General features: G+C 31.9%; 1 protein-coding gene across 4 annotated transcripts in view; it reads left to right on the plus strand.

Moving 5' to 3' along the window:
• Window positions 1–11,610, plus strand: part of LOC129237850 (uncharacterized) — a 149,829-nt gene extending 138,219 nt beyond the window's left edge. For 2 of the 4 annotated variants that reach the window (XM_054872805.1, XM_054872806.1), the window contains exon 6: window positions 10,687–11,610. In XM_054872805.1, the coding sequence (XP_054728780.1) occupies window positions 10,687–11,024 (338 nt within the window). In that variant the 3' untranslated portion in view covers window positions 11,025–11,610. Of the gene's footprint in view, window positions 1–3,077; window positions 4,116–10,686 lie in introns of all 4 variants that reach the window. The other 2 variants (XR_008581778.1, XM_054872808.1) reach the window with 2 other exon arrangements.
• The last annotated feature ends 375 nt before the right edge of the window (window positions 11,611–11,985 follow it).

Below are 11,985 nucleotides of genomic sequence, written 5' to 3' on the forward strand. Positions count from 1 at the left end.
TTTTTTTATTTTTTCATAGTATTTCAAACTGTATATCATCAATTCTCTGAGTCGTGGTTGTAGGTTGCTATTTCTGGAGCTTAGCTAAACAACGTGGGTTCGGTTCCATACTGTTATACATCACCAACTCCCCAACACACAAAAATAATAACAAGCAAGCTTAACTAATATTGAAAACAAGAAAAAAACAGCAAACTTAATTAAATAAATGGAATGTAAAATAAATTCTATAAAAACAAATAACAAATATAAAAAATATTCTGTGTATTTTGCTAGAACACTTTATAGACGATTGTAAAAAATTTTAGTATTCTTCAGAAAATTCTCATTTTTTTCATACGTCGCAAACTCCTTTCCTTTGTTAGTACTTGCTTTAGTGAATATTCCCTTTACACAGTCTTTCTTCAACTTCAACTGCAGCAGCCCCTCATTGCCTAGTCTCACTAAAATTTGTTGTTGTCTTGCTTGTCAAACTGTAAAATATCCATCTACGCTATGCCTTCAAATTGTATATACATAAATCGCCTGTAAAAAAATCGCCATTGCCAAATGTAAAAACAAAACACTTGAAAAATTCACAAAAATCCGCTTGAGAACGCCACAAATCTTACACACATACACGCACATTCACTTAATAGTTTTTGTTTAGATTTTGTTTGAAGCAATTGCTTAAATACATACATTTGTACTAAATTGTATTATTGATTTGTTGATGTCAACGCTTCCGCATACTTGATTTGTATAGATATTTTTATTTTTTCTAATTTACTGCATTTTGTTATAAAAAATCACAATTTTGAGTAATTTTTTTCTAATTAATTTTCTTATGATTTTTAATACGTATGTACATATAACGCCAAGAAAGTTTTCAATTTAGCTTAAAATTTTTATAATACAATAATCAAAAATTACGGCGCTAGTATGCTTACGCCTTTAAAAATGTATTAGGGTGAGTTTACATACAGCATTACGGGCTGGCTAACTCGAAAAATGTGGTTACTTTCCTGTAAAGTGAGACAAATTTTAAAAATTATAGAAATATAAATCTGAAAATTATATTCTTCTCTCCTTGAGTTGTAAATTGCTCATAATTATCAGAATAATTACCTACATAAGCTTGTGCGCATAAATTATTTGGCAGGCTGTGCACCATTCAAAAGTGTTGCCGCATCGGCCAAAGAGCAATATTGACCAGGTATCATATAAACGTCTATGTCAATTCACCCTTAGGTAACAAAAGCCCGCAATTTTATTGCATTCAATTCGAAATCTCGATTGGTTATTCGAAAATCGTTAAAGAGCCTCAGACGAAAAAATTTGATTTTTGATTTGACTTTGATTTTAAAAATACAATTTTTTTATAAGTAACTTTTTATAGCAAAAATACACTCGGAGGTTTGCCATTGACTGCCGCGCAGCGACCGCTATTAGAAATTTTTTTTTCATTTTGCTGTTTCATGTACAGACTCATCAGGCTGAATGAAAATTTAAATGCTTTGTGTGATGCTACTTCGCCTCAAAATTTAAAATCAAATTTTAAAAAATTTAAAATTTTAATTTTAACGTTTTTTAAATTGAAACTAATTTTGAAAATTTAATTTACTTGTATAAATATTGGGTCAAATTATGACTTTTAACTACTGATAAATCGAAACATCGCAAAACTACAATATTTAAAAATTATTATATTTGAATCATTAATTGAAGTTAATTTATTTAATATCTGTTTTTGTAGTGATTTCAATTGTAGCGGTATTTTCAAAATTCAGAATAATATTTTTTTTATTAATTTTTTCGTTTCCTATTAGAAATATATATTTTTTTTTCTATTAGAAATATAAATATTTTTATGTTAATCTTTTTTTTTAGTGAATTAATTAATGTAACCTCACCTTAATGTGATTTTTAACAGGCGCAATTTTTTTTATATTTTCTGCGTTTGTTTATTCAAACTTTTACATTAAAAGTTATTTGTCAAAGATATTTTTTGTTAAAGCAAAAAATTTTTTAATTAAATTTCTTTGCATTAATATTACCTTAAAATGTTTTTTAACTACTAAATAATACAGGATTAATATTAACATTCATTAGTTTTTGAATTTTCAATTAATTAAAAATAATTTCTTTGCTAATGTTGTAACTGTTTTATCAGAAAGTCTTTTTTGCATTGAAGCAATGTATGTAACCTCACCTTAATGTGATTTTTAACAGGTGCAATACATTTTTATATTTTTTGTGTTTAAAATATTTAATTATTTAAATCTTAACTTCTTTTCAATTAAAAGTTATTTGCTAAAGAAATTTTTTATATATTATTAATTTTTGTTTTTTATGAAACATTTTTTTATAAATTCTAATTTTTAACAGGCAATGAATTTTCTGTTTAAAATTTTTAATTATTAACTTCTTTTCAATAAAAAATTATCTTTTTACATAATTTTAATATACATTTTTTTTTGAGAAAATTTAATTTTAAATTTCCTCACATTGAATTTAATATTGCCTCAGATTGTGTCATTTAACAGACTCAGTGAATTTAAATGCTCTTTGTTTTTCAATTTTTTAATTATTTACATATGTATTAACTTCTTTTAAATTAAAAGTTATTTACTGAAGATATGTTTTTTTTTAATTTTTTTTTTGCTTAAAATATTTAATTATTAACTTCTTTTCAATTAAAAGCTATTTCTTAAATATATGTTTTTTTTTATTATTTTTTTAATAAAATTTTTTTAAAATTAAATTTCTTGACATTGAATTTAATATTGCCTCAAAGTGTGCCTTTTAACAGGCTCAGTGAATTTTGATGCTTTTTGTTTTTAAAATATTTAATTATTTAACTATAGCTTTTTTAAAAACAAAAGTTATCTTTAAATACATGTTTTTAAAATTTTTTTTTATTATTATTTTTTTTTTTTTAATTTTTTAAATTAAATTTCCTCTCATTGAATTTAAACTTATCTCAAACTGTGATTTTTAACTAATAACGAATGCAGCACTTTTTATATCCTCTCCCTTATTGCTCTAACTCAAAACCTAATCAAACATTTTTCTCACTCTTTACGAATCTTTTGCAGATGTAAATTAAATAATTTAACAAAAGAGAAACAAAAACGAAATCATGTTTACAATGCGTTTGTGTAAGTGTGCCTAAACTGAAAAAGCGCGTTAAAGAAAACGAGAAAAATCGAAATATCGTAAAAAAATCAAAAAAAAAATATTTATTAAAAAAAGTAATAATAACAAAGCATAAATTTTACGCAACTCCGTAAATGCCAAGTTTTTTTTTTATAAAAGAAATGTTAACAATACCAAAGCTATAAAACTGTCTGCCTGCCCGTGCGCCGCCCGCCTGCTACTTTTGCTCGTACTACCAAACCAAGACCATTATCACCAACAGCACCGCTACTCTGCTACTTATACTATGCATTACTACCTAAATACTAAATACTACCTTTAAGTATTCTACAAGTAAAGCTACTTAAACTTCTAACAACCACCTGAAAAGAATAATAATACTGCCAAAAATGTTTTATATACTAAACTAAATCTAAAAAAAGCCAAAAACTTATTATGCCTACTAAGTAATTAAATTTGCGAGTATAGTCGCAACCATGTGCAGCTCTGCAGCTAACATTTAAATAGTGCTAATGCTTTCAAATATCAAAGTACCAAAGTCATGTGTCGACAACAAAAATCAACTCAAAATCAACTAAAGTTTGCTGTGAAATATGCAATTAAACACTCACACAATTCACAATGCAGTAATTCGTATGTAACGGGGAAAAAAATTAAATCAGATGTTAATCAGCTGAAAAAACGCGCACGTAAACTGTAACATAGTAACGTTTACGCGTTTACGTTGTACGCGAAAGAGTTTATGGGTAACCGAAATGCGTGAAACACTATTCGAAATGCTGCTATTCCACTTTTTTGTTTAACTACGAAATTTGAAACGCCAAAAATGTGTGAAATATGCAGTGAATGTTGCTCTACTCTCTTATTAACTCACAGAAAAACTTTTATGAACAAAATTTTCAACTACGAATTGTGTGTACGTGTGTTCGACCATTTTTGAAAAAAAAAAAAAAAACAGATATCATATTTGAGTTGAGGTAACTAACCGGTTTAAATTTAACATTTATTTATTATCAACAAAATTAATCTCTAATGTTAAAAACAAACACACTTTCACGCCTTTAACACTTTATTAACATAGAAAATTACAAATTTGCAACACTACGAATATCTGCTATAAACGCATGCCCATAATTATAATTAAAATTAGTATCTTGTAATCACGCTTTATAGCTGTAATGTCTGTTATACGCATATTATATTTTATTATTAATTTAACATTTCACTTGGAAGCACTGTAAACATAATTCAATTTTGCGATCCTGCCACGCAATCATCGACACTATCCAACACTGAGTGGCAGACGAGAGGAGAGTTCGTTATGTACCCAGGCTTCTTTATTATTTGTAATGATGGGTGGGGTGATAAAAACTAGTAGTTGGAGGATGCGCTTAAATGCGAGCAATGGATAACTTGATTTTTCGGACCCTTTTTCGAGATGCAAACTTGTAAGCAATTATGTAATCGTAAATTTGACGCTTCAGTCATAATTAAATATTGTACTCGCACCCACAAAAATAGACACAACACTGAGAAAATTATGATTTTTTTAATAATTATTGTCTGCTTTTTTTGTTTTCTCTTTATCAAGTTCGGGCTTTTTGCAAAATTTTGCCATTGGGATCATAAAAGCAACACTTAAGAAAGACTTTGCGCGTCTAATTTCTCGACAAAATTTTCGATACTCGTGAAAAGTAGATTAGATTAGGTTATGTAAGGTGGTAGCCCTGGTGGTACCTCCAAAGATAAGTGGGATAACTTGAGCAATAATTAAAAAATCCTCCAAATTTTAACTCCACCGCATTGAGCTGCAAAATGTGTAAATTTCTTTACATCAAATTTCTTCCCCAAGTTCCGTCACCGGAGTTCAACCGTCCATCGCAGACCAAGGGCTTCAGCTGTCTCGTGGGACCCGCGTCATCTTGGTAAACTTCTGCTTATCCAGAATCGATCCCAACATATGTGCAGCATGTGAAGGTACCCCGCACGACACTAACCACCTATTCATGCCCCCTCTTAAACCCGCTCATCTAACACCTCTGTCTCTCTAGACCCAACCTGTCGAGTTAGACGATGACGATCGGTGACTACACCATGCCTAGCAGGCCTTGATAAATGGCTACAACATTAACAACTCCTTTTGGTTGGCGCTCATACCGCCTAAGTAATTTTCATCAAGTTCTCGTGCTAGTTGATGCCAACTAGAAACATCAAGTGAAGTCAGGAGAGAAGATTTTCCACATCAAGACCAATTACTTTCAGAGATCGTCGTTAGCAGCTCAGAAAGTTCCATATATCCCCCGTTGAAGTTTTCTCTGAAACAAGAGTGTAAAAAAGTTTGGAAGCTTTAAGAATGATTAAGAAGAACTCCTCTATTGCAGAATTTGCAAGAATGAGGGGGGAAAAAGAGTCTGTCAGACATCTACTTTATTACTCTCCTGCGTGGCATGCCACTAGGTTTAGATGCTTTGGGTCATTGTTCTTGTATGATGGGATATAAGCGTCAGTCACTTCAATGGGTTTGTATTAAAACAAAATGGTTTGACGGAGAGTAGCAGATAAACTGCTACTGTGGTATCACAATAGATCGGCAACAGTCTAAGTGAGTTGGTTTAAAGGCCGACTGCCACTTCTACCTATCTACCTTCCTAAGAACGGCTCAGTGGCAATGCAATTAGGTGACATACGAATTTAGATATAAGGCTTCAATGACGCTCTGACCTACGCATGAACAGATAGATATTCCATGAAAAGTGGATATACGAATATAGTAATCAGAAGCGTAGAAAGCAAAAGGCCGGCTATGTGTCAACTCAACATTTTTAAGACAAAGCTGAATTTCTGCCCCAATAGACAAAGAATGCAGTCGATTAGGTATAGTTAGTGAACCAGTCAGCCACTAATGTTTGCTCTACCGAACAATTTTATTTTCCTCCAAAAAGGTGTGCCTGTCTGAGACTCCCCATCATTCATTCCTCAGTGCTTATTCCGCTTTGAATTCTCGCATTTAGTAATCAGATAATCAAAAGATGTGCGGTGAGGGTATCGGCGGTTGTGTTGGAAATGAAAATTGTAGTATCGGTTGACTGCCACGAAGCCAATGCATGATTTTTGATATCGATTTTGTTAAGGAAAAGACCATTTCGGTTTTTGAACTGAAATTAGATTAGAATAGTTTAGATTTCTGTGTGTTATCAGCCAGCCATCAGTCGTTAGCTAGAACCCGAATGAAATGTTTAGGAGGTTTACAATATGAGAGGTTAGAATGTCTCTCGGGGTTAGAGTTTCAGAGCTTACTTAGATTCGCAAAAGGCGAAGGCTTATTACAAAAAGCCTACTACAAGAAAACGTAAGGGTCAGGCTCCATCTGGTACCACTAAGGACCAATAGGTCTATGTGATGGCTTTCAGCCAGCCGGGTCAACTTAACCTAACCTATCAGCCAGCCATATTGGCGATGTTTATTGACAGCCTTGGAAACGCAAGGACTATTTGTAAGAAATTTCATTACTCAATTTAAAAATATTGAACGTCAATTTTTTGGAGTTAGCGTTTTTAGCCAACCGAGGCTCACTCTTCATAAATACGCTCTTCAACCTTACATTTTCACACGAAACAAATATGAAATTCAAGAATAAATACCGATGACTCTTGTAGAAATTTTCACGCAGATTATGAATTAGTAATCTATCTAAATTTTGAGAAAGTCGGGGTTAAAATTAAAATGAAAAAGTCGCTGCTGCAATTTGAAGCCAAATGTTGATTTCTTTCACATTTAGAATCAAATCGTTTTAGTACCCATCAAGGCACAAACATTTTCTCGAAAAATAAAAAGTTTGCTTAACAATTTTAAAAGCAAATTAATTATAGTTCAAATGCCAGAAAAGTAATAAATACAAGGTGGCGCAAAATTTATCACCCTATCGGAAGATTTATAATTTTTCAAGTGGCGTCGTACGTCAAACATATTTGATACTTGTGAACTATACACCCGCAGCATAGAAACGGACAAGCAAAGGAGCGCGTGAAGGTCAAAATAATGATTTCCATCACTCAAATTCAATTTTTTTCTGAACAATTTTAGTGAAAAAGTTATTCAAAAACAAAATTGGGTGATTGTGCATTGTATTTATATGTGCAGCTATTTTGTGTAGAACTTTTGTTTTTATTAAGTGAATTGAACTGTTAAGTGATTATTATTATGTTTTTTATTAAGTTAATTGAAGAAATTTTTTATTGTCCTTTGAAGTAAATTCGTGTAGAATATTTTTGAATTAGCGCTGAAATTTTGTATTGTCTATTGAAATAAGTCACTTCAAGTACATAATTTTTTTCATGTTTAAAAACAAAAAAAAAAAAAAAAACTAAAAAAAAATAAAATAAAAAATTTAATTAATAACAGGTAAAAAATAAAAACAATTACAAAAAATACCTAAATAAAAAATATATAAAAAATAAAATTTTTGTTAGATTAAAATAGAAAAAATTAAAAACAAAATATAAAAAAATAGAAATTTTTTTGTATTTATTTATTTTTTCTTTTTATTTACTTTTTTTTAAATATTTGTTTTTTTGTTAACCTAACAAACATTTTATTTATTTTTTAATTTATTTTATTATTATTATTTTTTTAAATTTGGTTTTTTATATTTTTTGTTTTATTTATTTTTATTTATATACTATATTTTTTGTATTTTTTGTAATTGTTTTTATTTTTTTTATCTGTTATTAAATCGTTTGTTATTCGCTAATTCGTCTATTTGCTATTGTTATTCGAGCATTTTCATTTGCTTTTGTTTGTGGTGTGCTTTGCTCCAATTTTAATCTTCAAGTGAGTTGTTGCGGTTGCTTGATGAATCCACTGCATTCAAGCGATTCAAGCTTCAAGTTTACCACTTTTTTCAATTCGTTTAATTAATTAGCAGCTTAAAACACATAAAAACACGTAGTAATTGATTAAAAGAAAAGTATAAAAAAGACTAAGCGGAAAGATTGTACAAAAAAAATTAATTAGGAGCTACAATAATTGATTAAAATTTTGAGCATGCATGCTCGTTTTGCTTAAGCGGCGGTATTAAAAGTTAATTTAGTGTCTACGTTTTAATGTATTACAACTCCACAGTTTATAAAGTTTGTAGCTGTATATTCATATGCAACAACTTTATACGTTTTCTGTCAAATCAAAATCAGTTACAACACCCAAACCAGCTGACTGATTAGATAACTGCTTTGTAAGTTGGGTTAGGTTAGGTTAGAGCGAAAAAATCATTGTGGCACAATTAAAGGAAAGAGGAAAGGAGAGAGAGAAGAGAGGCTTGTAAATAAAGTGACGAAGAAGTTACTGGAATACTGATGTTTAGAAATTACAAGTGGAGAATAAAAAACTTCACCAAAATTGCAGGGACTGATAAGATTGACTGAACATATTTTACCAGAAACCAAATTGTACTTTTCCAAAGGTGTTGCGACGTGCTGAATGCAATCTCGCGTCCGTAATTGCGCAGGCTTCCGAGATATTTTAATCTATATTTTTGTTTATATTTGTTTTTGGCCTATATTTGAGTCATGTAGCAATACTATTTATTTTCTCTAAAAAACAAACACATACAGCAGTTTTTTTTTGGTTCCTTGTTCACTCCTCTCGGGAGCATAGGGCCTCGACAAGACTCTTCCATCGTACACGGTTCTGTGCTGTTGTTTTTGCACCGTCCCATTAGATGTGGGCATCTGCTAGTTCGCGCAGCATCGACCTTCTACAAGTGTTTTTTGGTCGACTGCGACCTCTGGTCCCTTGCGGGTTCCAGTCCAGCATATTAAAGTGCAAATATTTTTCTTTCAAATGCCAAAAATGCTCCAAAATGTTTCTTGCGCCCAGATAACTTGAAAAATAAATTTCAAAAAAAGGCAATTTATTGGTGTCAACCAGGCTAATTGCCTTGAATGCCAATTGCCTTAATTACATAAGAAGCTTTCCAAGTCATATTTCATTACCTTATTATATTATGTAAATAAATAAGTAAAAAAAATTTAAACTTCTTAATATTCTTAAATCTATGGAGTAGTTGCAGAGATGATTTTACCTTATCATCCCCAACACAGCTAATGCAAAATGGACTTGCTGGTTATGTTTAAGAAGAAGTTCGTTGAACACTGGCGAAATTCCATCGGTTAGCGGCAAGCGAAACAATTCAGAGGAATTTCTGATAAGCTACTTTCACTCAGTCCCCTTGACCGGGGAACTACACAATTTATTTCTAAAAAAAGCGCAAGACAGATGGATGTCCTATCTCATCGTATACTATTTCGAAAACACTATGACCTCAATACGATATAGACAGAACGCTTAAGGTAATGGGAATCCCCCGCCATTCAATTTCAAAAACTCATTGCGGTGTTCACTGGTCACTGGGTGATCGGTACTCATGCGAAGAAGCTTGGAATTCCGTACAACCCCTATTGCAGAAGCTGTGGGGATCCTGCAGAGAAAGAGACTGTTGAACACTTTCTCTGCAAATGTCCGGATCTGGCAGATAGGCGCTTGAGATTCCTTAACGTGCCCTTTGAGGATGGCTTGAAGAAATTCTTCAGCCTAGATCCCTTTTCTTTCCCCCACTACATCAACAGCACTGGATGGCTGTAGACGGTTTTCTCATCACTAAATTTTTTCGCAGGTAGTGCTCCACATTATGGTATCAAAACGGCACGTAAGTGCTACTTGTAGTATACCTGGGGTACTCACCTACCTGCCTACTTTCACTAAGCACAGTGGACTTAAGACTTCTAACTGGTTACTTTACAGGCCGCTGTAGCCTGAGGCACTTGCACAAAATTGTCTGTCATGACCATCATGTAACGTTTCTGTGCCCTATCCAAAGCGTTAACGGTCTGAACTTGGCCGTATCTTCTGAATCCCTTTTTAGCTTTTGATTTTTTTTTTAGAATACCCAGATAGCTGTTATGAACTAATTCTCAATTGTGAATTGTGGTGAATTTTTTTATCGCATTACCATACGTCTGTTAGTCAGAATTTAGTAAATTAGCTAAAATAATCCAACAAAAATTTAATTTGAAATTTATTATAAAATTGTTTTTCCCTTTTCTACGCTTTATGTGGCTAGTTTGTAGTAGAAACTTTTTAATCGCCTGCCGGAGTCTGAGTATTTAGTTATGGAGAACAGTAAGCATTCTAATGCTTTTTACGCATGCAATCAACACTTGCGGTGGTTGGCCTCCAAAGTACCAAACAAAAAACAAAACCACATCTAATCACAAACCCCAAAAGTTCCACACCAACTCATGCATGTTTGGCATAGAATTACATACACTTTGGTTCGCTTGAATATTTCTACATTTAAATCACTTTAATGCCAAATTCCTTTACATTTAAGTCTCACAAAGCATTTCATATTATCACCTATGATATTTATTATTCAATAATTTTACTCAAATAGAAACGTCTCGTTTACCTTTAAGTTCATAGCGTGCACCTATTTTATACTAATCGCAACATTCTACCTTTTCTCTTTTTCTCCCCTTCAATACTTTGTAGGTTCAGCGCCGCTCGGTTTCTATACTCCGGTGAAGGCGCCTATCGATAATCACTTTCAATTGGGCGTAACGCGTGCACCCAATGGATTGGCACACCATGCCTACAATAACACCTCAACACCCACAACTAACGGTACCACCAACACGAACACCGCCACACAAAATGGCCAAACTAATGGTGGTGGTGGTTGTGGTAGTAGTAATGGCGGCGGTAGCAGCAGCGGCGTTGACATAGGTGACGGCGAGGAATCGGAGAGTTTGCAGTACATCAAACCGGCGAATGATGATCTCACCATTGCGTACAGCGAAGGCACGCAGAAGACAGATTTGCTATATTGAGTGTGGACACAGTGCAGTGTAAATGTATTAGTAGGAAGCTGTTGAGAGCAGCAAAGCAGGCAAAACAGGCGTTTTGAAAAGTATAGGATATTTTTTAATAGAATCCACCGCCGGGAAAGGATGAGCTTGAATGATATTTAGTGGCTAGTAGCCTTGATGGCAGAGCAACGCTTTTCTGGCTGGTTGGCCGTGCGCGTTTCGAAAATGTTTCATGTTTGAGCAGCACCGATTGTAAGCTAGTTTTTAAGACGTTTTGGGCGAGCATCTTTTTTTTCTTTAATTACATTTAATTTTTATTTTACTTCATTTTTGTTCTTATTTTCGATACTAATTTAGTAATATGCATTTTTCGTTTGATGTATGTATTCGATTGCACTTTTTGTGTGTAAAATTAATGCAATGGAAATTTTCTGTCTGTTATATATAAACAAAACAAAACAATATAACTAATAATAAAAATATAATAAAAAGTCTGTTTAGCATACAGAAATTCTGAATAATTATTGTACTAGATTTACTTCATATATATGTATATGTATGTAGCATTAGAGCGTAGCGTGCGAAATGTTGTAATGATATAAAAATCAAAATAAAAAAAATAAAAATAAAAACAAAAACAAAAACAAAAAAATAAAAATTAAAAAATAACGACAATATAAATTAAAAGTCATATACAAACTTTGAAAAACAATTTGGTCCCCAAATAACTGTATTAAGAGCAAGTTCGTAATTTTTTTTAGCTGTAGCTACTTTTTTTATATTTTGTATTTTTTTGCTTCTTGTCTGCTTGCTTCTTTTGAGATATCATGCAAGCAGTAAATTTACAAAATTTTTCAAACATTCGCGCTTGACTGCAGTTTATACTTATAAAGAGCCTTTCAAAAAACGCGCCTAGTTGTTGTTTAAAAAAAAATTTTTTTTATTTAGATTCTTTCAGGTTTCACGATTTTCATTCAAAATA

Source organism: Anastrepha obliqua, chromosome 2 (assembly GCF_027943255.1).
Source record: "Anastrepha obliqua isolate idAnaObli1 chromosome 2, idAnaObli1_1.0, whole genome shotgun sequence".
Lineage (NCBI taxonomy): Eukaryota > Metazoa > Arthropoda > Insecta > Diptera > Tephritidae > Anastrepha > Anastrepha obliqua.